General features: G+C 40.6%; 1 protein-coding gene across 6 annotated transcripts in view; it reads left to right on the forward strand.

The window, feature by feature from the left end:
* The window catches only part of med25 (mediator complex subunit 25), a 41,082-nt gene that overhangs the window by 6,435 nt on the left and 7,265 nt on the right, over positions 1–27,382 (forward strand). For 4 of the 6 annotated variants that reach the window (XM_061846743.1, XM_061846741.1, XM_061846740.1 and 1 more), the window contains 12 exons: positions 319–439; positions 505–652; positions 3,610–3,734; positions 3,876–3,951; positions 4,635–4,879; positions 4,972–5,061; positions 11,505–11,590; positions 11,647–11,704; positions 11,788–11,895; positions 12,417–12,593; positions 26,441–26,551; positions 26,742–26,813. In XM_061846743.1, the coding sequence (XP_061702727.1) occupies positions 319–439; positions 505–652; positions 3,610–3,734; positions 3,876–3,951; positions 4,635–4,879; positions 4,972–5,061; positions 11,505–11,590; positions 11,647–11,704; positions 11,788–11,895; positions 12,417–12,593; positions 26,441–26,551; positions 26,742–26,813 (1,417 nt within the window). The remainder of the gene's footprint in view (positions 1–318; positions 440–504; positions 653–3,609; positions 3,735–3,875; positions 3,952–4,634; positions 4,880–4,971; positions 5,062–11,504; positions 11,591–11,646; positions 11,705–11,787; positions 11,896–12,416; positions 12,594–26,440; positions 26,552–26,741; positions 26,814–27,382) is intronic. The other 2 variants (XM_061846744.1, XM_061846745.1) reach the window with 2 other exon arrangements.

Consider the following 27,382-nt stretch of genomic DNA (forward strand, 5'->3'; position numbering starts at 1 on the left):
ACATAAAAACATACAGTGCAAGTAATATGATCAAAAAGTGGATATATTCTATATAGATGTATATAAATTTTTGAACAATTAAGTACACATGTAGATACTGTAAATGAACAGGTCATTGCAATAGCGTCATTGCTATATGTTATATATGTTATAACCAGATCGGTGATTATCTTTTTTTTTTTTTTTTTTTTAACTCACTGATTGGCCCCAAAAATCCTGAACGTGTAAAGACTAGTAGCGGGTTAGCAAAAAAATGCACACAAAAACTTCCATGTGGGTTATTTTCTTTAATCCTGCTGCTGCTTCTACCATCTCCAGAGGTCAGACGCACAAAGTGTGTGTGCTGCTGTGTAACTCTCCGCCATACTTGCTTCCTGCCGTGGAGAGCGTCAGCTACACTGGCTGCACTGCCGACAACCTGGTTAAAATCATCAGAGATGTGAGCTCTTGCAATTGTTTTATTTTTGTGTGAGAGATTATGTTCACATCAGTTGTACTTTACAGCGAGGAATCCACTTCTCAGTGGTGGCCCCAAGAAAATTGCCTGCCCTACGAGCTCTGTTTGAGCGGGCTTCTCCAGTGGGGGGAGTTGTGGAGCCCCACCCGGACTACAGTCAGGACATGGTGTTGGTCAGGGGCATTTCACTGCCTGGTAAGTTACATATAGGACTAAGATTGTACTTGTTTTTGAACAATTGGTTTTATGTCTCAAGTCAATTGCTTTTTGCGGGCTGTTGGTTTTTATTTATTTATTGAATTAACCATAACATTATTATGTCATTTATACACTTCATACCGATCTCGTCTGCCCAATTGGTATTGGCCGACATTTTATGCTGATTGGCTTTGTCATAGTTTGCCAATCATCGGTTCCACAAAACACAATTACAGTGCGTCGCCATCGTGTACAGAATGTGAATACAAAATCTGGTTTATATTTAGCCTAGTTGCATATTTTTTGACATAGTACTGTAATTATCTGAGGACACACAACACGTCATGCGCAGAGCAGACTACAGGACAAATTTGCTCTTTCACGATTGCACTATGTCAGACTACTGTAATAAAACCTTGTATTCCGAGATCACTGTATCCTGTCTTTTGCGATCACTGGGCTTTATCTTGTCAATCCAAATTTGACTAGATAGATTTCTTGCCACGACAACAATCAATCGTGTTGTGTGGATGAGAAGAACAAAATGGTGGGTAAACGTGTCCTGGTGGTCACCGGTGTTCAGGAGAGGACTTTAATTCAAGGCATTCTTGAGATATGTTCACGCACGTTTGATACTTTATGGCTTGCAAGCAGGCAGCAAAACGTAATGTAACCAAGCAAACTCGTGCTGTCACTAACGCTTGCACCGGGGGTGCAGTCGAATCATGCTCTGTTTCAGTCTGTTTGACGTAATTTAATTATTAAGTAATTTAATTACAATGAGTTATCACACATTATTTCTCTCATTTTGTGGTTTTGGTTTGACCTGACTAATTAGAATACATTACCTGGCAGGATCTTTTTGAAGATGTGCAGAAAACAATACACATGTATATACACTAAATGACCTGGTCATTTAAATAGATTCATCGCTCGAGCTTGTTATTGGATCAGGGATTGGTTGTCTTTTATTAAGTCATATATCTATGATCCAATCCAATCGATCTGTGGTTCAAGTGTGTGGGTGTGGGTAGTGTGTTAGTCCGCCAGACCATTTGTGTAGGTGTGAATACAAAGTCCAAGCATTTATTGCGTCCAATCCTCAGAACTGTTAGGCCAACGCTCTAACCCAGGGGTCGGGAAACCTTTTGACTGAGAGAGCCATAAATGCTAAATATTTTAAAATATAATTTCAAAAGAGCTATACAGTAGTTTAAAAACTAAGTAAAGGTGTATTTGCACATTTATGTAAAACCAACACTTTTAGAGTACAATAAGTCTCAGAATTATTTTAAAGGAAGGGCATCCGGCGTAAAAATTGTGCCAAACTTATATATGCGTTCATCTGAGATGATACGCTGTGGCGACCCCGAAAGGGACAAGCCGAAAGACACACACACACACGCTGTTGCAAACCAGTGATGACAAAAATACTTATTACCATTAATCCGACTTCTGGTTTGCATGGTATTGCTGATGCTTTTATAGCCCGTTTCATATGTCGTTAGAGTAAGCTTCATGCAGGCGTTGAGACTTCCATCTGTTACGCTTGAATCTAATTCAGTTTGATTTGCCATCATGTTGGTACGAATGGTGAACGGTTCTTGCCGACAAAGGCATGTCTTTTATTTGTTTGATGATTTTGTCTTTATGCAAAGTTGTCAATGTTTAATGGCATCATCAAGGACGAATGCTTTGGCATACTCCCTATCTGTGAATGTAGACACACAGCAGAACCCTCTCGCTTCACACAGGCTGTCCATTCTTGTTGAAAACTTCGGTACTCCTCATCTGTTTTTCCTTTGAGCAACCTTTGTCAAAAGCATTTCCTCAATTAGTTGTTCCGACCTGATTGGCGTTCGACCGTTCTGCGCCTGCACACATCGACTCACACAGCAAACTACGGCAACCCCACTTGGACAAACAGTCTCTGTGTCATTTGTGTTGCCTCTTGACAGAAATCGCATGTACAGTATGTCGTTATGAGGGCTCCGCGAACAATACGCAACCATCAAAAGAGCCAGATATGGCTCGCGAGGCATTGGTTCCCGACTCCTCCTCTAACCAGTTGATCCACCGTGCCGCCTGACTGGGTTTCCTTTTCTCACAATTGTTAAAGCACCAGCATGGCTCTCTGAATTCCATTCACCTTGTTGGGTCCTAAAACGGATTTGCTGCTGAGTGGCTTGGACTCTGGACAGGAGTCTTGACATGCTTTCATCCTGCTGTCCCCCGTAGGATATTTTCATGCTAACACAGTAAGGCGTGTGTGGAAGTGGCGCTTTATATTTCAGCATTTCATTGTTGCAATTTTGTCATTACAAATTAAACACACAGCAGAACCTCTCCCCACTAAGGCTGTCCAGTCTTGAAGAACACTGCAGTACTCCTCATCTTTTTTCTTTGAGCGATCTTTGTCAAAAGCATTTCTACAATTAGTTGTTCCGACCCGATCTGAGTTTGACGCTTTTGCGCCTGCGCACATTGGTAGCCGTAGCAAACTACGGCAACCCCACTAGGACAAATCGTCGCTGCTTCATTTGCGTTGCCTACGCGACAGAAATGACATGTACAGTATGATGTTATGAGCGCTCTGCGAGCCATATGCAACCATCAAAAGAGGCAGATATGGCTCGTGTGCCATAGTTTCCTGACCCCTGTCCTGGGGGTAGAGTATGACTAATGTGTCACCACTCTCTAAAGTAGATAACTGCGTGAGCCAAAATTGTCTTCAACTAAACCACAACAAAACTGAGAGGTTTTGGCAATAAAGACAAGAGGATTGAATTGAAATACAAACTAACATTTGTATATGCAGTTGAGAATGAAATGGACACACATGTGTGACAACTAAAAATGGGTCAATAAATAGTACATTATTTGAGTTTACATTTTAATTTTATGCATTAAGTGACGTAATCAAACGTGTAAAAATATTATTCCATGTCTTGTAGTATCCTCACCTGGAGGTCCAGGGCCCTTGAAGCCAGTCCTACCATCTCAACCCCTGACTGTCAGTCAGCCTCTGGTCGTAGGTCCGCAGGCGCCTCCCAGCATGAGTACGGCGCATCCTTATCAAGTATGCAGCCATTGGCCAGCAGCGGCAATCCTAATTTAAGCCATTTTACATTTGGCCAGCATTCAGGTGACGCAGTTTGTGTTGCTGGAGCAAAACATTTTGACACAGCTTTGTATTCCTGTTTAATCTGCCCACCGACAGAATCCACCCACCATGACTGCTGCTCAGGTGGCTGCACAGATGGTTGTGGAGGCAGCCAAAGGCCAGAAGAACCGATGTGAGTTTTCAGCTTAATGTGTCTGTGTGTGCATGTTTGCCAAATTTCCACTTCTATTGTATTGTTGTCTTGCTCTGGTTCTCATGCTTGCTATTTAAAGGATGTACTCAACTATACAACGGCTGTTAATGCACAGTACTCTGAGGGTAATTATTAAAGTTGATTACGTTTTTACATTTGTCATTGAACAGGACACATCATTAGGACACACCAGAATAGGCACACTTGCAACATCTCCCAGCTCAAAGGAAATTCAAATGTTTTTGTATATTACTAAATAGTTCTTCATGTCCTACTGTAAATCCTTGTCCGTTTGATATGGTCAAAAGCTTAGCATTTTTATTTTGTGTTATTCTTGGGGCATATTGACATGTATTTCGATATGGAAAAACTTTGAATGTGCAACACAAAACTATAAATAACAAAAAAAAACAATATTAATCAGCTTTTTTCACCACAGCACCACCGGCTGGTTACAGTGACTCGCTACTACTTAAGACAGAAATCATAATTTTGTCTCATCCTGCTAACTAACCAATCATCATAGCTCAGTACTGTTTAAACACCACTGTAAAGAACAAGCATAATTAAAGAAATACTTCTCAAAACACGAAAGAATTATGTTAGACTTGCTAAATAGGCAAACAAAATTACTAATGACACATCCTCCCGCTCTCCTCCAGTCTCCCAGTTTGCCGGGCAGCCGTCCATGCCGTCGCTGTCAGGGGTAAAGCTCAACCAGCCGAATATTTCCACCGTTACCACAGCTTCTCAGTCCATGCTGCCGCAGCAGCCGGGCCCTCCAAACCCTCAGCAAGCGGTGCCGCCGTCTGGACAGCTGCCACCAAATCAGCAGCCTCAGCCACCCACTCAGCAGCAACAAGCACTTCCTAGCCAGCCTGCACCACCTACAGCACAGCCCAATATGGTACGATATATGACGTTTGAGCAGTTGTGCAAAGTTTGTGTTCACAATGATGTCATTGTTGACTTTTTTGTTTTTTAACATTGGTTGAACAGGCACCACAAGTGAACCCCAATCCGATGGTGCAGCAGCAGGGCATGGCAAACAAGATTGTGGCGTGGAGTGGCGTGCTGGAGTGGCAGGAGGTAATTCATTTTGTGAACTCAAGTGGGATACACACATAGCTATTTATTTATTTAGTGACTTTCTTAATTACTTGCTTACTTATTTTAAACATTTTAGTATCTGAGAGACCAAACACATGATGAGGAAAATATTAGAAAGTGTTGCTTCAGTAGTCTATACAAAATGCCACTTAATTGTTTACCCGTCGTACTAGTTGTGTGTGTGTTACCTATGTTACATGTTTTACTGTCGTTTTAAAGGTGCAACAGTTAATTGACAGCAAACTGTGATTACATTTTTTTAAAAGTCAGATTTATTGTCAGTTTTTCATATGCACTAGGGGTGTCAAATGCAATCTTGTTGTGCGCCAAATTGTAGTTCTGGTTTTCCTCAGAGGGCTTTCATGGCTGTTGAAACCATATACATGTACAAATGCCTCCATTACATCCCTGTACTGTATATAGTGGACCCCCACATATTTGAGAATCAATTCGTGGGTTCTCCTATTTACTATATTTTCTGCACTAAAAGGCGCACATAAAAGCCTTAAATTTTCTCAAAAGCCGACAGTGCCACTTATAATCCGGTGCGGATTATATATATTAATCAATATTGAGCCTTTAGCGCAGCTAAAGTCACCTCATGTCACTTAGTCGCGTGACGTCACATACTAAGAAAGTGTAACTGGATGGCTGTTTGGTTCTGACCTGAAGTAACCCTGGCTGGTGGCACAGATGGTGAATTTTAGACAGCCAGTTGAATTTCACACAGCGAATTGTAGCAACTATTGAAAATGTGATCACTTTACAGTTCAAATTCAAATCCTGTTTCAGTCACTCACATTTGAAAGATGTATCGGTGTGGTCAGTCATGCTTGCAGATAAAGTTGCGGGTGTGATTAGGGATGGAATCTCAAGACCTTCAAACATCTAACTGGATCAATATAAAATAACTGTAAATTAAAAATAAAATAAACAAATGCCTAACTAAAATAGAAAACAAAAATTTCAAACTCAGAAATGAGAATTTCCAATTTCAACTGATATTAGTAGAACGTGATATAAAAGAGTATTCAAAATTCAATAAAAATTCTTGATCTGACATCTTTATCTGAAAAAAAATTAAATGCACTGGCCTGTCAACGAATAAACACGAATGGTCTATACCCGCAATGTTTTGAAAATGATTAAAGTTTAGTTCAACATAATTGGCGTTAGTGGCAACAAGCTAGCGATACATTGTAACAAAAATTCCTGTCGGTATTCGTGATGTATTGTTATAATCTAGCGTAATTTACGGCCGTATTTGTCAATTCATTGATGAAAGGTACCAGTCGATCTATATCTTCCTAAAGCTTGTAGAGGGGAAAAGTTTTCAACTTCAAGATAACACGTACCACGGGGAAAATGACCGTTCACATTTAGATAAATGGACAGACTAGTGAAAGTAAATCACAATCTCATACTTATTATAGTTAGATACTGAAACATTACCTGTGTTATATCCCAGAAATGTTTTCGGTGTAACTGAATTTTCTTTGAAATGGCTCATAATGTTGACGACTTTCGACGTACAGTAAATGCACTCGCAGTACGTGAAGAAACTCGGAATGTGCGTTTTTGGCATAACTTCTGAAAATGCTCATTCCTGTTAACTTGCATTTCCTGTTTCCGGGTGAATACTGATTGTTTAGGATGAGGCTTGTTTTGTTTCCAACGTTTATGACATAAACACGTAAATTCATGTCAAGACTACACAAACTAAGCCACGTCTTTCAATATCTATGTATTTCTACTCGTAATAAATTTCATGTGTGTGATTTTTCGTCCTCAACTGTGCAGCTTTGCGAGCGCAAAGGCGCACAAGCGCGGTTGCGCTCATCAAATGTGAGTGACTGCTGTTTTCTGTGGCATTTCAAATTCAAGTCCTGGTGGCACTAATTTACTTCTATAGTTGGAATTATATCCTTAAACTAATCATAAATTTGAAAAGGGTTAAGATTGGCCGATAAATTTGTCAGGTAGATATATAATTGATCATTGCTTCTTTTGATTTAATTGCACACCAGTGTATGATCCCTCTGTGATTTTCTGCCCTCAACATCATATCAGTTGCGATCAGAATCAGATTTAATGGCCAAGTATGGAAGAACACACAAGGAATTTGTCTCCGGCAGTTGGTGCTGCCCTGGTATGACATTTATGTTGAATACTAAGAAGAAGAACAAACAAACGAACAAGACCGAAGAACAATACACATTCAATTAATAGGAAATTATTCCTAATAAGAGTGTGACTCTTGTGCATTGATAAAGTCTTCTAGCATTTAGAGCAGTTAGTGCGTCAACGCCCCACATTACATTATTCTTATACAGAGTGCCCTTACCTGTATGCGGTTCACCGTTATTGACCAGTGAAATGACAATTATGCAAAAGGAGCAGTTTAAAATGACGAATTGTGCGATAGTCTACAGTATCTATTACCAATACTAATACTGATTAGACCAGCAGGATGTGAGGTTGTATCCCAACAATGGCGCACGGCAGAAAATAGTAGGTTCGATGATCAAGAATTTAATGACTTAATTGCAAGAGGGAAAAAAAATCAAATCTATCTATGAATGCCTGCTCGTTTTGATTTGCATTGATTGGTAGCGCCTACCCGACGTAAGGCGCTGGAAGAATTGGTGGCTGGGATGTGGAGGGTCCAAAAGTGTCCTGCCTGCTCTGGTCCTAGTTTGTGTGGCGTGCTAGTCTTCAAGGGTGGGTAGGGTGGTGCCGACAATCTGTTCAGCGGTTTTGATTGATCGTGCACAGTACTGATTCGATGACTGCTGTCTAGAACTGACTCCGCAGCTCTTGTGACATGCCTGCTTCTTCAGAAGCCGCAAGAAGTACGTCATTTGCTGGGCTTTTTTGATGTTCGTCTCCCACATCCGGTCATGTGAGACTGTAATTCCCAAGAACTTGAAGGTCCCGATGGTTGACACAAGACAGTTGGACAGCATAAGGGGCATCTGTGGTGAAGGATGCCTTCTGAAATACACAATCATTTCTACAGTCTTTCAATGCCAGGTTATGTTGCTTCAGTCTCGCCACATCCTGTCCTGTCTTTGATGAGGTCGATGACTGGTGTGGCAAATTTCAGGAGTTTGTGTAGATCAAGAAGAGTTTGCTGAGAGCTTGAGAGGACACAACCTTGGGGTGCCCCAGTAATGATAGTGCACGTGGATGAGGTGGTGTATCCCAGCCTCACCTGCTGTGTCCTGCCCGTGAGGAAGTTGTAGATCCACTGGAAGATGGCAAGAATAGATGCCACAGATGTCAAGGCAACAGGCATGTGGTCAATAAGACCTGAGACTTTTGCTTTTTTTGGGACCGGTATGATGGTGGAACGTTTGAACCAGGTTGGTACTTCACACAGTTCTAGAGAACCGTTGAAGATCTTTGTGAAGACAGGAGCAAGTTGGTCTGTGCAGACTTTGAGGCAGAATGGGGTCTAGGGCCAGCGCTTTGTTTATCTTTTATTGTTTGAAAAGCTGCCTCACGTAGGTTTCATGGATGTTAAATGATGAAGTTGGAGATGTTGAAGTGGATGGTGGTTAGACTTGGTGGTTGTGTGGTGTGATAATGTTCTTTTCAAATCTGCAGTAAAAGCTGTTCAGGTTGTCGGCTAGCTCACTATTGTTGTTTTCTGAGGGGGATTGTCACTTTGTAAGTAGTGTGCTTTTGTGATTCATGCGAGACTGATTTGGAGTCATTTGTGCCAAGATGTTTTTCCAGTTATCCCTCTTTGCAATGTTAATTTCTTTAGTCAGCTGATTTCTAGTGCGATTGTAGAGGCTCCTGTGAACCACGGCCTGTTATTGAATGTGCAAAACGTTTTTGTTGGTATCCACATCTCCTCACAGAAACCAACATATGCAGTAACAATATCTGTGAATTCATCTAGGCTGCTTGCTGAATTTTTAAAGACACTCCAGTCTGTGCAGTCAAAGCAGCTTTGAAGTTCTAATTTTGCCTCGTTGGTCCACTTTTTAACTGATTTTACCAAAGGCTTTGCGCACATAAGTGGCCTGAAGGTAGGTATTAAGTAGCTTAAAGGTCACCAGACACCAAAAGCATGATTTCTAATATGTTTTTAATTAAAAAAAAAAAAACAAGGCAGTCGGAGTGGACCCATCTGTTTTTTCGCCCAACATGATTTTGACATGTGGCGTTTTATAACTCCCCCCATGAAAATCCTGTCGAGGGATTTGTTTTGGTGAAGAAGCAGGAAGTGACGTTATCAGCAGGAGCGCACTCAGCAGCCTCGTGTGTTTATATCAGTTTTACTAGCGGGAAGGTAGCTCTGTGTTCCTTCGTCTTAGCCAAAATGCCGGCTCGTTATGCTGGATATTGCTCAAACACTCGGGAGGATGGGATTTGCTCTTCATACTTTTCCAAAAGACCCAGTTCGTCGTGAAAAATGGATTGCACCGGTGCAAAGGACGATAGCTTTGTGGGTTCCAAATGACAGGTAGGTGTGTATTCAGCTACTGAAAAAAATAATTGTTGGGGGGGCAGACGGGGTGGCTGATCGAGGATGAAAGCACAGACAATACAGTGTACAAAAAGCTATTTCTGTATTTTGAATATAGGAGGCAACATAACATTAACCTTAAAACTGTCATTCATCTTTCAACCTGCATTGCTAAAGATATTCTGCAAGCAATAATTCAGTTTAACTCTAAGAAAAACAGATGTGAATATCATTGTGGATTAAAAAAAAAAAATGAAAGAAAGTTGGAAGCGACCTTTCAAATTTTTTGGCTTGGTTTGGTTAGCAGGCGGCACGGTGGATTGGCTGGTAAAGTGTTAAGCTCACAGTTCTGAGGACTTGGGTTCAATCCCGGACCCGCTTGTGTGGAGTTTGCATGTTCTCCCCGTGTCTGTGTGGGTTTTCTCCGGGACTCCGGTTTCCTCCCACATTCCAAAAACATACAACATTAATTGGACGCTCTAAATTGCCCATAGGTGTGATTGTGAGTGTGACTGTTTTCTGTCTCTATGTGCCCCGCGATTGGCTGGCAACCAGTTCAGGGTGGAATCCTGCCTCCTGCCCATTGACAGCTGGGATAGGCTCCAGCACTTCCCGCGACCCTTGTGAGGATAAGCGGTGAATAAAATGGATGGTTGGGTGGATGGGTTTGGTAAGCAACGTGTTTTTGTTTTTTTACATTTTCATTGTAAGTTTGAAAAAACACAAAATTGTTCTTAAAAATCTTCTGATGGGAACTTAAATGCTGTAATCAGAATATTTTAATGAGCCATATAAGTTCAATGGATGACACTGATCTAACCACAGTGCAGATCCCCCAACCCAGTCAGTAGATCCCGAGAGGCTGGCAGATCTTGGGGTAAAAAAAAAAAGTCTGGGCCTCCTTGCTGTAGATGAACGACACGGCCATGTATTGGGAGATTTTGGGGAACAGTCAGAGCATTGAAGATGGGTTGTGGCTGGGTCTTTGAACATGACAATGACCCGAAGTACACAGCCAGGAAAACCAAGGAGTGGCTCCGTAAGAAGCACATAAAGGTCCTGGCGTGGTCTAGCCAGTCTCCAGGCCTAAACCCAAGAGAAAATCTTTAGAGGGAGCTGAAACTCCGTGTTTCTCAGCGACACCCCAGAAACCTGTCTGATCGAGAGAAGATGTGTGTGGAGGGGTGGGCCAAAACCCCTCCTGCAGTGTGTGCAAACTTGGTGAACAACTACAGGAAACGTTTGACTTCTGTAATTGCAAACAAAGGCTACTGTACCAAATATTAACAATGTTTTTCTCACGTGTTCAAATATTTATTTGCAGCTGTATCACACGAATAAATCGTTAAAAAAATCATACATTGTAATATCTGGAATTTTCTTTTTAGATTATTTCTCTCACAGTGGACATGCGCCTACGATGGAAAATTTCAGACCCCTCCGTGATTTCTAATTTGGAGAACCTGCAATATAGCAGGGTGTTCAAATACTTTTCTTCACTATATGTGCTACCATCTGTTTACGTAGGCAATTTGTGGCTGCACTTCCTTTCCCTTACCTAATACAGTTGAAGCTAAATATTGCAAAAATATTGTTTAATTTTTTTCATCTCACTGTCTGAAGTCAAATCAGATGACACCTCTCTTGTTTCAGGTCAGTCAGAATCACCCAAATTAAATTTGACAAATACCACAATGACAGAATTTCAGAGTTTCTTAAATACAGTAATTGTGTGCGTGTGTGTGTATATATGTTAACTTGTTCTAAAATTAAGCTGACTCGTCACGTAGATCAAAAATAGAACATGGTGGTGATGTACCTCGTCAAATAATCACGTGAAGTCTTTCACCTTGTGACTTCACAAGTCAGAACAGGTGTTAGAAAAAAAAAAAAGTGTTCCCGGTTCAACTGTGAGTTCATCATTTTTTTCCCCCTCCTGCAGAAACCCAAGGCCTCCTCTATGGATTCTGCCACCAATCTGACACGCTCCCTGCCGTGTCAAGTGCAAGTCAACCAGGGAGAGAACCTGTGAGTGGATTGGTCTTTCTTTTGTCACCTTTTCTTGCTGACGTTTGTCTCCACAGGAACACGGACCAGTGGCCGCAGAAGCTCATCATGCAGCTTATCCCGCAGCAGCTTTTGGTGAGTAGCTTTTAGCTTTTTTTAATTGTAACAACAGCTAATTTGTTGTTAATTTGACCCTTTGGCTGGCTCTCTTTTTCCAGACGACGTTAGGTCCCCTCTTCAGAAACTCTCGAATGGTTCAGTTTCTCTTCACCAACAAGGACATGGAATCGCTCAAAGGCCTCTACCGCATTATGGCCAATGGTTTTGTAAGTTTCGAGATGTGGTGTCAATCCAATGGCAAGTAAATACAGGGTTAGTGCCACTGAACACAATACTGTAATTTCTCGTGTATAATGCACATTTCTTCCCTGCCCCCCAAAATGGTAAGTTCATTAATGTGCATTATACATGGGTATGGTGGCAAATAGGGAAAAAAAACCCCCATTTATTTTCATTTTTTTCATAAATGTATGCTGCCATCTAGCGGTTAGGAAAAAGCTGGACACTTTCATTCCAAAATGCCATAATAATGAATTGGAGATTAAATAAGTAAAAGCAGACAAGTTTATACAACTTAGTCAAACTCGTACAGTATATGTAAGCGGCTAATTTATTAGCAATAATTTGATTACTGCTTTTATTGGTGCTGTTTTTATCCCTATGTTTGTTTAACTTTTTTCAAAAGTGTACTTTTAACTTTTTTTCTTCTATACATCTTTGAAAGAAACACAAGAATATGAGGCGGTGGGGATACTAAGCTTCTTATCCATTTCCCTTCTGCCTCTAGGCCGGATGTGTCCACTTTCCACACACAACGTCCCCCTGCGAGGTGCGCGTGCTCATGCTGCTCTACTCATCCAAGAAGCGCATCTTCATGGGCCTTATCCCCAACGACCAGAGCGGCTTCGTCAACGGTATCCGGCAGGTCATAACCAACCACAAGCAGATCCAGAGTCACCGCGCGGTGAGTGCTAACGGAGGAGGGCAGCCAAGGGGGTCTAGTGAAGCAGAACAATAATGATGAGGAGGAGAAGTTGAGGTAGGAGAGTGCTGGGGGAGTTCACTGGTGGTTAAGCAGCATCACTATTGACGTTTCATTCAGGCACAGGCACTCCACTGCATCCCTGCAAGGTGCTAATGGCACTGGTGTTAGCTCAGCGACACGAGCTCTTATCATCACCCTCTCTGGCTGAAACTAAACTTTAAATGTCCCTTTTGAGGCTCGTCATATTCACTTTCAAATTTCTTCATTTTATTTATTTAATATGTATTTGTATAGTGCATTTCATACACAAAGTAACTTAATGTGCTTTACACGATTAAAGGCATTTGAAAACAAAGAGATAAAACATTTAAAATGGGATAAAAACAATAAAAATGACAAACAAAATACAAAAAGAGAAAATTTTGGCTCATCCAGTTATTTATCTGAGTTAGGAAGTGGCACAATACCTCAATTGAACGGTAGTCATCTGGGGACACAGCTAAATATAACTCTGTGTCATCTCCATAGCTATGATTGTTAAAATTAAAGTTTTGAAGACTTACATATACAGGCTGAACAGGAGAGGTCCAAGAACTGACCCTTGAGGGACCCCATAGGTCATTGCTATTTCCTGAGACAGAGCACCTCCAATGGTCACAAAGTACTCTTTAGCAGTATATTGTGATCTACTGTATCAAAAGCCGCGCTGAGATCCAACAAGTCAGTATTCAACCTTTTATCATTTAGCACTTTGATAAGAGCAGATTCTGTACTGTGATGAGTTTAGTAACCTGTTTGAAATTTGTCAAAATGTCAATTTAAATTCAAGAAATTGCTGAGTTGGTTAAAAATAACTTTCTCAAGAATCTTGGCTATCAACGGGGGATTTGAGATGGTCTATAGCTTGCTAACATGGAATCGTCCAGTGCTCTGTTTTTTAGAAGAGGGTTAACAGTAACTACTTTAAGAGCTTTGGAAAACTCGCCAGACTGAACTGAGCAATTGATTATTTGCTGCAAATCAGGTATCACTGACTTCACAATAGTCAGTCACAAAAGTCAGATGGTATTGAGTCGAGACAGCTCGTTGATAGTTTCAACTGCTGAACAGTTTTCTCTACAGTTTTTTGGTCAACTCAGCTTCAGATGTGAGATTATTCTATGTTTGCTGATTTGTGCTGACATTTGACCTGATGGATTGTATTTTTTCACTAAAATAACAGGGAAACTCATTGCATTTGTCAGCTGTTACAAGTCCTGGATCTATATGATTCGGGGGGATTGTAAGCTTGTCAACCACAGCAAATAGAGCACGAGTATTGTTGAGGTTCTTACTGATGATTTCAGAAAAGTATTGTCTAGCTCTAACTCTTGGTTAAAATTATAAAGACCCTGTCTGTAGAGATCATGCTCAATTTGGAGTTTTGTTTTTCTCCACTTGCGTTCTGCTTTCCAACACTCTGATTTAGATTTCTTGACCATCATTGTGCTCCCCCACGGTCTTCTAGGTCGCCCCAGGATGGTCTTCGTTTTAACAGGAGCGACAGCATTCATGGCATTTGTGATTTTCGAGGTGAAATTTTCCACAAGTTCATCAACTGTGTCGGCATTCAGTCTGTGGCACAGCCACATTCTCCATAAATGTAGTGGCAGTACTCTCATTTTGTACTTTTTCCTAATAGAGATAGAGGTTATCTGAACTTTTGGAAGAATCTGTAATTCAAAAAATACACAAAAATGGTCATAAATAGCCATATCCTTAATGTCAATCAATAGAATTTCAACATCCTTAGTGATGACCAGGTCTAAGATGTGACATTGAGTGTGAGTTGGACGCTTAATATGTCGAGAGAGGTCAAATGTGTCTAGTATTGGAGAAAGTTCTTTGGATGTTTTTTTCCATGTTATTGTCAACATGGATGTTAAAGTCCCCTGTTATGATAAAATAGTTGTACTTGATACAAATAACTGACAGCAGTTCTGAAAAATCCTCCATAAATTTTCCATTTTATCTTGGAGGTCTATAAATTATTAAAATTATAACCTTTGGCTCACCCTTAACTAGAAAACACATATTCAAAAGAGCTAAAATCACCCAGTATAATTTCTTAACATTAAAATAATGATTTAAAAAAAACAGAAAAGCCACCACCTTTTTTCCTTGTTTGACACTTGTTCATAAAATTATAATCTGCTGGTGTTGCCTCGTTTAAAATGGTATTACAGGTACTTTCTGTTAACCATGTTTCATTTAATAACAAAAAGTCCACACCATAGGTTGTAATGATGTCATTGATCAAGATTGATTTGTTACCCAGTGAGCTGATAATAAAAAGAGCTAGTCTCACAGAGATGGCTGGAGAGAATGTTTCGATAGATTCACATTTTATCCTCACTAAGTTGGAAGTTCTACTTTTTTGGTGCCATATCTTTTTGACCAACTTTCTGTCCCTTGTAATTACAGGGATGAAAAATGTCTGATCTCCATTGGGGTCTGAGTTATTCTGGAAAAGACCTGGTAAATATCAGTCAGATTTACAGATAGTCATTGGTGGAGGAGGGGCCTTTCGCTTCTGAGTGGACAGTGGTTTCAGGCGAGGGGGGATGGGAGGAAGATCTTGGCGTGGTATGGGCTGGATTCCATCGCTGACAATGGTCTTCATCCTATCCTTCAGACCCAACATTGCATTCAGGCTGGGAGAGGGAAAGCAAACATCAATTGCAGATTCTATGGTTGTTGTTGTCATAGAGTGGAGATTCTGAGGTGTCGATGGCTCCAATGGGGTAGGAAGAAGTGTGGGAGATTTAGAGTGCTGGCACATCCCATTTGTCATCTCCTCATCAGATTGTTTGGATGACTCAAATGAATCTGTTTGCACCTTGTCTCGCCTTATTTCTTGTTCCTCCGATTGTTTGGGAACAACTGGACCATTTTGTCCTTGGTTTTTATAAACATTTTCTTGAATAACGCACACAGTAGAACATGTTGGCAGCTAATAACTTAACCCCTTGTCTATTTAGACAGAAACAGTCTGCTTTGTAAAGATTTTTACGCTCCCAAAAAAGGCAGAAATTGACAATGAAACTCGCGGATAGTGCAGTGCACACCTTGCCTGACCACCTATTCAATTGACGGAGCCTCGAGAAACATTCATCTCAAGATCGTACGCGTGGGAGAGGTCCGCTTATAAAAACCTCAGCATCCATACTTTGCTATTTTGTTAGGAGATCAATGAAATCTCGCTTCAGTATCTCTGATTGTTGCTTGAGAACATCCAGGGCCCCGTGTGTATAATGACAGATTTCACAGTTGGGTGCTGATGAGTGATCTCCAGGATTGATCAAGTAGTATTGTTTTTGTAAAAGCCATATTTTTGATTTTGTGTGTGAGGGGGACTGCAGAAGTTTCACTCTAATTTTTGTTTGTCTCTGAATATTTTTTTATAAATCAACTTTTTTTGTCATTTTTTTTAAAAATGTTATTTATTTTTTGCGTGTCCTGTTCAGCTGTTAGATCAAGCAGAATAGTGAATATTTATGCTGGAGCAGTTTTACTGTGTCACAGTGGAGTTTTTGAGCTTCCTCTGTGATATGTCCGTATTTTATTCGAAGTATCATTGAGGATTAAAATTGATCAGATGAGTAGAACAGAATTTTCAGAGGGGTGAGAGAGGGGAAAAAAGAACAAACACAAAGCGCTAATAAAACACAAACGCAATGAGAAAAGTAAATAATTACATATCTACAACAAGGAAAATTTAAATATGGATGTTGCGTGAGACTGTAGTGCTACACCCGGTGAAGGAAAAACAGGACAAGATAGGATCTGGGCAGAATGCAAAACAAGGATCGTTAACTCTGCTGTACAACTGGAATGTGGTGGCAATGAATAGATGAACTATAGAAGTCTATAGTACTTTGTGTATACATGTTATCTATTGCAGTGAGTGAGTAGTCCCACACCCAATGAAAGGATCACAGGGCTGTGTGCCTACAGACACGTGCAAGGGAATTCACACTATCGTGCATGTAAAAAGGCTGTCAAAGGCAAAATTCCTATAATTGTGTCTGCAACGTGGATGGCTAAGGAACTCACGCAATCAATCGAGGACGGAAACCGGATCCAGGGGTCCGCCCGAGAGCAACCCTGTGGACAGGACACTTCCCACTCCAAGGGACCCAGGGTGGTCCGCTAGCTCCTCCAAGGCACCCCGACAACTGGCAACCAGGTTGTGGCCCCAGGGACTCAATGCCTCCCCACAGCCACCCCCTTCCACCATTGCCCCATACAAACAACAGGAAGCCCCCCACAACCCGCAGGACCCGTGATGCGGTTAGTCCAATCACTTGGACCAGGGAACAGCACTGATGTGGTGGAACCCGCAAACTCCCAACCTCGCATCAGCCCCCCAGGAACCCTTTGACATGGTTATGTGCCCAGATATCAATCCATTCATCTGTCTTCTACCGCTTTTCCACATAAGGTTTCAGGGGCAGTAGCTTTGACAGAGATACCCAGACTTCTGTTTCCCCAGTCGCTTCATCCAGCTCTTCTGAAGGGATCTTGAGGCGTTCCCAAGTCAGCCGAGAGACATAGTCTGTCCAGCGTGTCCTAGGTCGTCACCGGGGTCTTTTTCCAGTTGTACGTGCCCAGAACACCTCACCAGGGAGGCATCTGGATCATGAGCACCAGGGAGGCATCTGGATCATGAGCCCTAGCCACCGGATCTGGTTCCTCTCAATACAGAGGAGCAGCAGCTCAACACTAGGCCCCTCCCGGATGACCGAGGCTCTCACCCTATCTCTAAGGGAGGGCCCAGACACCCTGTGGAGGTAACTCATTTTAGCCACTCTTCTCCAGGATCTTGTTCTTTTGGTCATGACACACAGCCTGTGACTATAGGTGAGGGTAGGAACGTAGCTCAATTTGGCAATTTGAGAGCTTCGCCTTTCGACTTTGCTCTTTGTCTCACACAATGGACCGATACAAAGTCCTCATCACTGCAGAGGCTGCACCGATCCACTTTTCCAACCGAGGACCATGGTCTCAGATTTGGATGTGCTGATTCTCATCCCAACCCCTTCACACTCTGCTGCGAACTCCTCCATTAAGCGTTGGAAATCACGACTTGATGAAGCCAACAGAACCACATTATCTGCAAAGAGCAGAGATGCAATGCTGAGGCCACCAAACTGGACACCCTCTTCGCCTCGGCTCCACCTATAAATTCTCTCCATAAAAGTTATGAGCAAAATTGGTGACAAAGGTAAAAGGTATTTACACCGTGTCAGTGTCGTATACAGGATATTTGAATCCAAAGCTAGTTTTTAGCTGCGTCACCTGTCTGATTACATTTATGATCACCAATCTTTGTCAAATATATCGCAACCAGATACTATCATTACCACTGCTACGACAACAAGAATGCATCGCGTGCATTTATTCTTTTTTTTTTTTTTTTTTTAAATTTGTGAAAACATATGGTGGTGGTCACTAATGCTCGGGAGAAGACGTGTTCAAAGATTGCCAGCTTAGTTACTCTAGTTTTCACATCGCTAATGAAATGAAACTATCATCTGCAAAGGTGTTAATAACTTTGTTGAGTGTTGAAAAGCTAGCAAATCTGTCTAAACCCTGTTAATGGCTTAGGCACACGTCATGACCGGAACACGAGGCCTAACCCAAAACGCACGACTCACGAGACCAGGTACACTTTGGGAAGCGTCTTTATTCAGTCCAAGGTTGAAACACAGGCAAGCAGTCCAAAGAAGCAGCAGTACCAAAATCAGCAGGCATGAAGGCTGGGTCGTTAGCGAGGCAGGGTTTGGTACACAGAGTAGCAAGGACATAGGCAAGGGGTTGCGGGAACGTGACATAGTACAACGATCTGGCAAAGACCAGACCGCACGCGTGCCAAAATATATACATCGACCATAATCACCAAAATGAGATGCAGGAGAGCGCATCTGCTCAACGGAGCAGGTGTGCACCGCATTCGGGAACAGACACACCCATGACAACAAATTAAGATGTGTCCAAATTTAAGAAGCCCAGACTCCTTAAAAGAGAATTGTATAGGAACACAAACTATCATTAAAATAAAGTGCAATCATTGCAATAGTAATGATTTATCCATGTTCTGGTTGGGGCTATAATTTTAAATGGTTTGGCTAGTAAATAATGGACCAAATACAGTAATCCCTCGTTTTTTGCAGTTAATTGGGACCACAACCACCCGCGAAAAGTGAAAAACTGTGAAGTACAGTAATCCCTCTCTACTTCACGCTTCACCTATTGTGGCTTCAGTGCATCGCCACCCTCACCCCCCCAAAAAAAGTCAGATCAGCATACAGTACATACTGTATTATAGAAAAGCGGATTGATACAAGATGATATCCCCGGCGCACAATGGACAAATGAAGAAAAGAAAAAGGGGGTGAAAAAAGCCAGATTGCCTTTTTGGAGCTGATTGGCTGCGCATCTTCGAAGCCCCACCCAGGAACTCTCTCTCCCTCCCTCGTCCTTTCTATCTGCCATTTTCTATGGTGTCAGACTATGTGAGGATAACCTCTCTAGTTCACAATGCTGCCAAAGCGCTGTGCTAGTGTTGAAATTTTCCCCAAAGCACCCAAGCAGTGGAGGAAAATGTGAAATCAGAGGATTATTTGAAATGGGAGCTGTATTTGCTCTTTGGAAAGCAGATTGCAGAAAAAAAAAACAAAAAACAGCCTGACGGCAATGAGGAAGATGATAACAATCAGCAAAAATTTCAAACTTTTGAATTTGGTCAAAGACGGCAGAAGTTACGCTTTTGTGGCGCCATTATGGCGTCAATGAATCAGCGGCGCGTTCCATAAATTATTGTGCTAAACATCCGTAAAACCGCTTCAATAACTTTTAATAAGGAAGTGTAACGTGTGATGCTGAACCTCAAGCTGCAATGAGGGATTCACACCCTCGAGGACGAGGCTTTTAGGCAAGCAAAGGTTTAGAAAAATTTCAAAAGCATTACGCCCTCAAGCGTGCAACAATACAGTATGTACGAGCTGTTCGAGTTTAGCAATTGTGTTGACAGGGTTATGTCCTTGCACAGGGGGTTGGATTAAATGGATTAATTGTACAGCACATATTTGCTTTCTTGTTTTGCTTTTAATGCACACCCGTGATGTCCCCTCTGTTTCGCCAATGTGCCTCTCTTTGTTGCATCACATTGTTTAAGCACGTGTAACATCAATCATTAAAAGCAAAATAAGTGGACAAATATGAAATAACTATGTATAATTGTGTTCCAATTAATGCATGTTTTGGGGATGTGGGAGGAAACCGGAGTGCCCAGAGAAAACTCGCGCAGGCACGGGGAAAACATGCACACTCTACACATCGAGGCTGGGACTTGAACCCCTAACCCTCAGAACTTTGAGGCCAACGTTCTACAGCTGTGCAACAGTGCCAGTCTCTGGTATCATGTAAGAGGTTAAATTTTGTATCAATATGGAAAAAAAAATCTGGGTAGTATTCCAATTTTAGAAGCCCTGGTATTCACTCTTCACTTCACAAAATGCTAGATGTCATCTATCTATTTAGGCACAGTTTGAGGGCCTGATAAACGTTTAGACAGTACATATGATGCCCATTCCTGTAGTAGAATTATGTTCAAAATGATAAGATCAGACAAAGCTAAAGTTGGACAGCCATGAATAATATAGAGAGGGTAGCGCAGATGTCACATATATTACATTCGACATGCCGTGCACATAGTGTGGCAGTCTGCAGGGATGCAACCAGCGGTCCCTTACTTCCCAACCCTGATGTCTCCCAATGGAGGCAAGCCACTTTTCTGATGTCTTTTTGAAATACAGTCATTAGAATGTGAAGTACTACGCCAGATGTTCGTGAATAAAACGTCCATTTTGTCCTCATCAGCAGCCATTCATTTGGTCTCACACTGTCGTATTGTAATTACATAATCCAAAAATTTTCTTGCTTAAAATGAAAAAATGATCATTAACACAACACGAAGATACACTACATACGCGAGATGGTCAACAGCCTGGATGAAACAACGCGCAAAACAAAGAAATTGGTGGTACAAGGGAAGTTGCTTGGTGAGGCTTTGATGATGGGCAACCAATCAGCTCTTGGGATAAATCCACTCATGTTCTCATTGGTTAATGTCGCCCTGCCAACAAATCACATGCCTTTTATCATCGTGTCTTTCCGCAATATGCGTGGTGGAATCTTGTTTTTTAAGGCAAAATAAAAAACGTTGTAAAGGTTTAAAATTTCTATCATTGCTTTGTCACTGTGCCCGAATCGGGAGGGTAGTGTTCTAACCCATTTTGCCGAATGCGGAATTTGGTTTCAGATGCACCGATTGCCACTAAATTTTAACCCTAAATTATGAGAGATTTTAGCATTGTGTGTGGGCTGAGTTTGGCAGTGAAATTTAAGGAGTGGCCATTTAACACAAAACGGCCATTTAACACAAAACTCTCAATTACACAGTCTGAACCAGAACAAATATTTCACTTTGCAAAAATTTGGGAAGCATAGCTATCATGGAAACATGTTGACCATTGTTTGTCAATTGCTCTGATTACTTCTCCAGCTCCTCTTAGCTTTACAATTGCTTGTTTTTCACCCATATCTCACATTCCATCGTTGATCAGTGTTGAACAGCACAATATTGTATAGGGATCAAACCGGATTAAATAAAAGTATAATTAATTTGAAATGGGCAAAGTCACCAGGAGAGGTGCCGTGGTCCCTTTTGGTTTGGCATAATTGTTAGATTAAGCATATTAAATCAAAATTTGAATTTATGTCCCCATGTCACTTGTTTTCTGTGTATAACGCAGAGGGAAAATGACAAGATAACCTTTTTATTAAGTATGGATCCATCTCACTATCACTGAAGGGTTGCTACAACTTAATTAAAGCAAGTCCTCCGTTTCAAGGGCTTGTCGATTCTTCTTACCTCAATGGTTTTCAAACTGGGGGGTGTGGCAGTCTGCCCCCTGTTTTAAATTGTCAGCGCTAGCAAACACAGGCCCTTGTGTGCTCCCTTTGACCACTGTAAGCAACATCAGAGGTGTGCACTTTGGTCAGGGCAGTGTCATCTGTGTAAGTTACATGGGCTATTAAAAGAATTACATTTACATTGCCCTCAGAGCACTTTTAGTAAGAACAATTGTATTTGTATTTTAGCAAACCTAGAATGAAAAGGTGAAGTGCCAAGATGGAATTTTCACCCTGAGTACACACTAACCAAAGAAAAATAAATCAAGAGTCTAGTTTAGCTTGTTACGGAAAGGTGATCATTTGTCTATCAATATTCGTAATTGATTTTTTTTGTTCTGCTGATATTTTTTCTAATGCAGTATGTTCTATTCAAAGGTTGTGTATATTTATTAGGAAGTCACCAATTATACACACTCGAGGGGAAAGTGGAATCCTAAAGATCAAAATATGAGAGCGTTTCTGTTTAACCGAAGTCCAAAAGCATTGAATTAGTATGCATTCCCACATAGCATGAAAATAGGTTTCTGGCGTATTTTGGGTGCATTGCACACAAATATTCGATTGAGAAAAGCCCATTTTGTGCATACTGTACTATGTACTTATTTGAGTACAATTATATTGTATGAGCTGTTTTTTGTCATTCTATATGTATTATACATTTGTATCCAGTAGTCAGACTTGGAAAGTTATCTTCCCATTTGATGATTGAATGCATTTGATGCATGCAATGAAAATAGCTCATTTCCCATTCTGTGATCTTTGGAGAAAATAATTTGTCAATTTTGCTCTCAAAATGGAAGGGAAGATGCGCAGTTAGATGAAAATATGTGGATTAACACAACTTTTTTTTTTTTTTTTAACCAGAGCAGGAGCACACGTTTTTTTTTTTTTTATTTTCTTTTTTTAGCGCAACGGCCTGCCACTCTGGGTTTTGTGTCAGACGTCTTTATCACATTTCACAGCTTCAAATCTTCACTTCAGTTCACTCCATGCTAACATCGACTTGGTATTTCCAAAAGGGACTGAACTTCGCAGTACAAGTTAGTCACTTTGAAAAATAAGACAAAAACGCAAATGCATTTTTTTTTCTTTTTTAATGAAGCATCCAGAGACAAACGGTTGCATTGTGTCAAAAGGCTTAAAACATTGCAAGGGCCACTAATCTGTACAAGGAAGGGGAATTTATTGAGAAATACCTTGAGGATGTCGCTGAAATCTTGTCCTGAAAAGAAAAACCTTAAAGTGGGACTGACATCCCAATAAACATTCTAAAATAGATATTGTAATGAAAAATACATATAAGTTAAATGACTGCCCTGTGGTCTTGGTGTTCTGTAGGAGTTGATTTTTCTCAACGTTAGTGTGTGACATTTACAATAAATCTGGCTGAGCAAAGGTAGGTGTGTGAGGAGGGAACGGTGTTCATGTGTATGATGTAGCTTTTTGCTGTAACACTAAAAAAAATGGCTTTTGATCTCTGAAGCCTAGTAATATAGTAACATCATTAAATAGATTGTAAGGAATTAATGATTAATTCATTGTCTCCTGGTGTGTGTGTGTGTGTGTGTGTGTGTGGTGTGTGTGTGTGTGTGTGTGTGTGTGTGTGTGTGTGTGTGTGTGTGTGTGGCAGTATAATACAGTTGTTAGTCAAAGACTGACAACTAATTGAAATATTAGTTGTTGATGATACAAAATATATGCTTGCATATTGTGATTACATGTCTGTGTTCATGTGTTGATGCACTGTTTGTGTTCAAATTGTGTTTTTAAAGGTTATGATACTGACAAGCAAAAATGACACCTCGTACAGTATCTTAAAAAACTCATAAATCGGGTTAATTGTAAATATAGTAAATGTAACCTTAGCTGTGCCATGCCAATAATTCAACTTGTTGACTGAGCCTCACTGTATGGCAGAATAACTCCCAATACAAATTGATCCGATTCTATTTGTCTTTGTTGTTGGCAATGGTTTTTGTTTAGTCATCCTGCTAATTTTATATCCGGACAAAGTGTGTCTGCATCTTGAGCATTTAGAGGCAACAGAACGCATGAAACAATTATGATTTTTTTTTTTTTTTTCCCTCTCAACCACCGCCTCCTGTGTATCATCACATATTCAGTGTTGCATCGCTAATAAAGGAAGCCACGGCAGCAGCAATCTTGAGGCCTTAATTAAAATTTCAATTTCCTGAGATAAGCTCGGTGGGATGACAAGCTCCTCTTAGCGTGTGAGGCTTTTCCCTGGAAAGTGCGCCCAATGTCTTAGAGCCGGCACTTTAGGATCTCAGCGTCTCCTCGCATGTTAATACAGCACTGCCAGGATTTGTGAGGCCTGTAGAGTTTTTTTTTTTTTTTTTTTCCACATGACACCCCCTTCGTTCATCACGTCATATCTAAACTGTTTTTGTTCTTCCCCTTGTCTGTTTGTGGTGGATGGAGCGTGTTCAATTAGTTGCCACTTTTGGGTCTACTAAATGTCTGACTCAATAGATGGTTGAAACTGCATAAATGTAGTACTTCTTTCAGCTTCTCCCCTCTAAATTGCGTTTGCCTTTAGCATAACATTGCTTTTGAATCTTATAAAGTAAAAGAGTGATTTTATCATTTACACTCTGGTTTCCTCCCACATCACAAAAACCTGCATAATTGGAGACTCTAAATTGCCCTTAGGTGTGTTTGTGAGTGCACCTGGTTATTTGTCTCTTTGTGCCCTGAGATTGGCTGACAACCAGTTCAGCGGATACCCAGCCTTCTGCCCTAGGGTAGTTGTGATTAGCTCCAGGACTCACCTTTGTCTCTCTATGTCCCTTGTGTGGATACGCATCTTGGATTTTCCTTCAGAAAAACCAAGGCTCTCTCCACACCAACAGGTGGCAGTATGTACGCTCTTGGTCCAACATGATGAGTTCTAAAAGGAATGCTTGACAGGTGCAGTGATAAAGAAAATATTTTTTCATTTACATATTAATACTAACCAGTGATATGAAGTGAAGTTCATGATTGGTTTGGCACTGACTGCAGCGTAATCAGGACCTGAACATTAACCCAAAATAGAAGGCGATATTTCAATTTTGGCCTTAATTTAAACAAATAGTTGTTTTTTAATCTTTTACAAGCTTCAATCAAGTGAACACTGTCCAACAATACGATAGCAAGAAAAACAAAAGAATATTTAATACAAAGTCAAATTCATTGTTTTTTTTCCCACCAGTATCTTTTGATGAAATGCACGGGTATCAGTCGGATGACGTGTGGAGCTCAGTAAAGCTCAACTCAACACTGCCACATGCTGGTTGTGGCACTGTACATACCAGACTCTGTTGATGACTTTTGGGTGTTTTTCTGGTTGATAAGAACAACTTAAATATCACACGCTTTCATTAAATATATTAGTCTGTTAAACTTCACTAAATGCAGTACATGTGATACATTTTTGACGATGTAATGAGGAAACACTAATGTCTCGTGTGAAGCCACAGACCAATCACAGCGTGTCTGAATACATGTATGCGTGCTCTCATGAAGCATCATTGGAGTGATGACTCAATGTGACTTGTTGCTGCTCTTTCTATGCATTTGAGCAGGAAACAAGAAAATTCAGCTATTTTAAGGATGAAATAATTGAAAAGATTAGATTGAAAAAGAAAATCGATGTAAAGCAGAACTAAAATAGAACAATTTGACAGAATAATTTTTAAAAGTTTTAATCTTTAAATTATTCACATGCAGTGGAAAGGAAAGACCACCAGGGGGAGTGAGGCTCAGCCATGCTTGCCTTCCCATCATTGATATAAACAAATTAGTGTAAATTGTATACAATTTTTGCTTTATCATCCAAATTTAAATTTTAGAATAATTTGTCTTATGAATCAAACATTTTAAGAGTTAATAAAATGCACTTTTAGTTTAATTTTAATATTAACTGTTTTCTTAAATTACTATATTTTCCGGACGGTTATACTTTTTTCCAGCGGTATGAACCCTGCAGCATATTTAATGACGTGGCTACATTTTTTTTTCTTTTGACTCCAGTGGCTATTAGTTTAAATGCACAACAAAAGTTGTTCAAATCTAACGTTTAAAAGATGGCCGTTCCCTTTAATCCACTCAGGTTTTGGCTTGCACAGGTGCCTCCAATGTGGAGAATAAGACTTTACCTTCAGCATGCGTAGAAGAAGAATCTACCTCAAGTGTGCATTGTAGAAGAATTTATCTTGTGTGCATAGAAAAAGAATTTACCTCAATTATTCATAGAAGACGGTGCTAGCTTTTGGTACGCTGATGGTAAAATGCAGCACCACACGCATGAATCCAAAATATGTAATAATGTAATAATAATATTTCAAATTATTACATTTTAAGTTTTCTATTTGGCATTGGTATTTGTGAGTGCAACTGTTGTCTGTCTCCATGTGCCCGGTGATTGGCTGGCAACCAGCTCACGGTGTACCCTGCCTCCTGCCTGATGAAGGCTGGGATTGGCTCCAGCATTCTCATGACCCTTGTGAGTGTAAAACCTCTCGGAAGAAGGATGGATATTTTTAAATCGTTTTGTTAGGTTCCTTTTCATATTTCTATTAAAAAAGACATTTTGAAAGTTTATATAATTCATTTTCAGTAGTTTCTTTCATTCATGAAGGCATACATAATTTAAATCTTTAATGTACTAGTTTTTTATTGATGCAAATAGTTTGAGAGTGTGTAGTTTTAAGTGTGAAAATTTTTTTAATGCAATTGAGAAGGTGGTACTGGAAGAAGGAAGTTTGAAAATTATTTTTTATTCATATTGGTTTTTTTTGCAGTTGGGCGGTGGCGGAGGTCAGATGCAGCCTGGTCAAGTCCCCCCCAACCAGAACTTCCTCACCCGACCCCCCGGCCCCATCCCTGTGTCCCACGGCAACGTGCAGCAGCAGGTTGGCCACAACAACAACAAAAACAAGGCACACACACTGCCTACTCCACACACAGTGCCTTGTGGTGTTGACTTGTGTGCATGTTCTCCTGCTGTCCTCTTTTAATGAACTCTTTGGTTCTTCACAACACTGCCAACACCGTCCTTATCCTACTCTTCTTCCACCTACTCCTTCTTTTCCTCCTGTCCAGTCGGTGGTGGTGGGCATGCCCCCTGTTAGTCAGGTCACTATGATGGAGGAGCAGCAGAGGCAGAACAACATGGTGAGAGATTCTTGCATGTACAGTCCATATTATGTGTGGTTAGGGCCTTTTAGACATTCACGCATATAACACACGCACCCATTTGTATACTACGGTGCCTTGAGATACGAGTGATCTGACTTTTTTTTTGTTTTTTTGAGAAAAGAGCCATTGTTTGGTAGATTTTCTTGGTGGCTTTGACTTGCAGGCAAAAAAGTGAGTTACTAATGCTGTATGGTGGCAGTAAACTTATGTCACAACAAGTACCAGTTTGGCAGGTGGTTAAGAATTCATCCATAAAGAGCCTTCAAGCTTTTTATTTTCCATTATTGCTGTTTCTTCTAGGTTGAAGTTTACTGTAAACATAAAAAAACACGTTACAGGAACACAAGTAGACGCTATAACAATACTCATAGCATTGTTGGCTGTTAAAAAATGAGGCCAGGTTAACTCGTGTAGACCCTTTGCAAAACATTTTGAAAGTTACAAAAAATTTCATTTATTTCCGTAATTAGATTCAGAGATAAACTGTCAAAGATTATAGTTTCGGGGGCCACAATTTAAAGTATTTATGTCAGGTTCACCAATCA

The sequence above is a fragment of the Syngnathoides biaculeatus genome, chromosome 16, assembly GCF_019802595.1.
Source record: "Syngnathoides biaculeatus isolate LvHL_M chromosome 16, ASM1980259v1, whole genome shotgun sequence".
NCBI classification, from domain to species: Eukaryota; Metazoa; Chordata; class Actinopteri; order Syngnathiformes; family Syngnathidae; genus Syngnathoides; species Syngnathoides biaculeatus.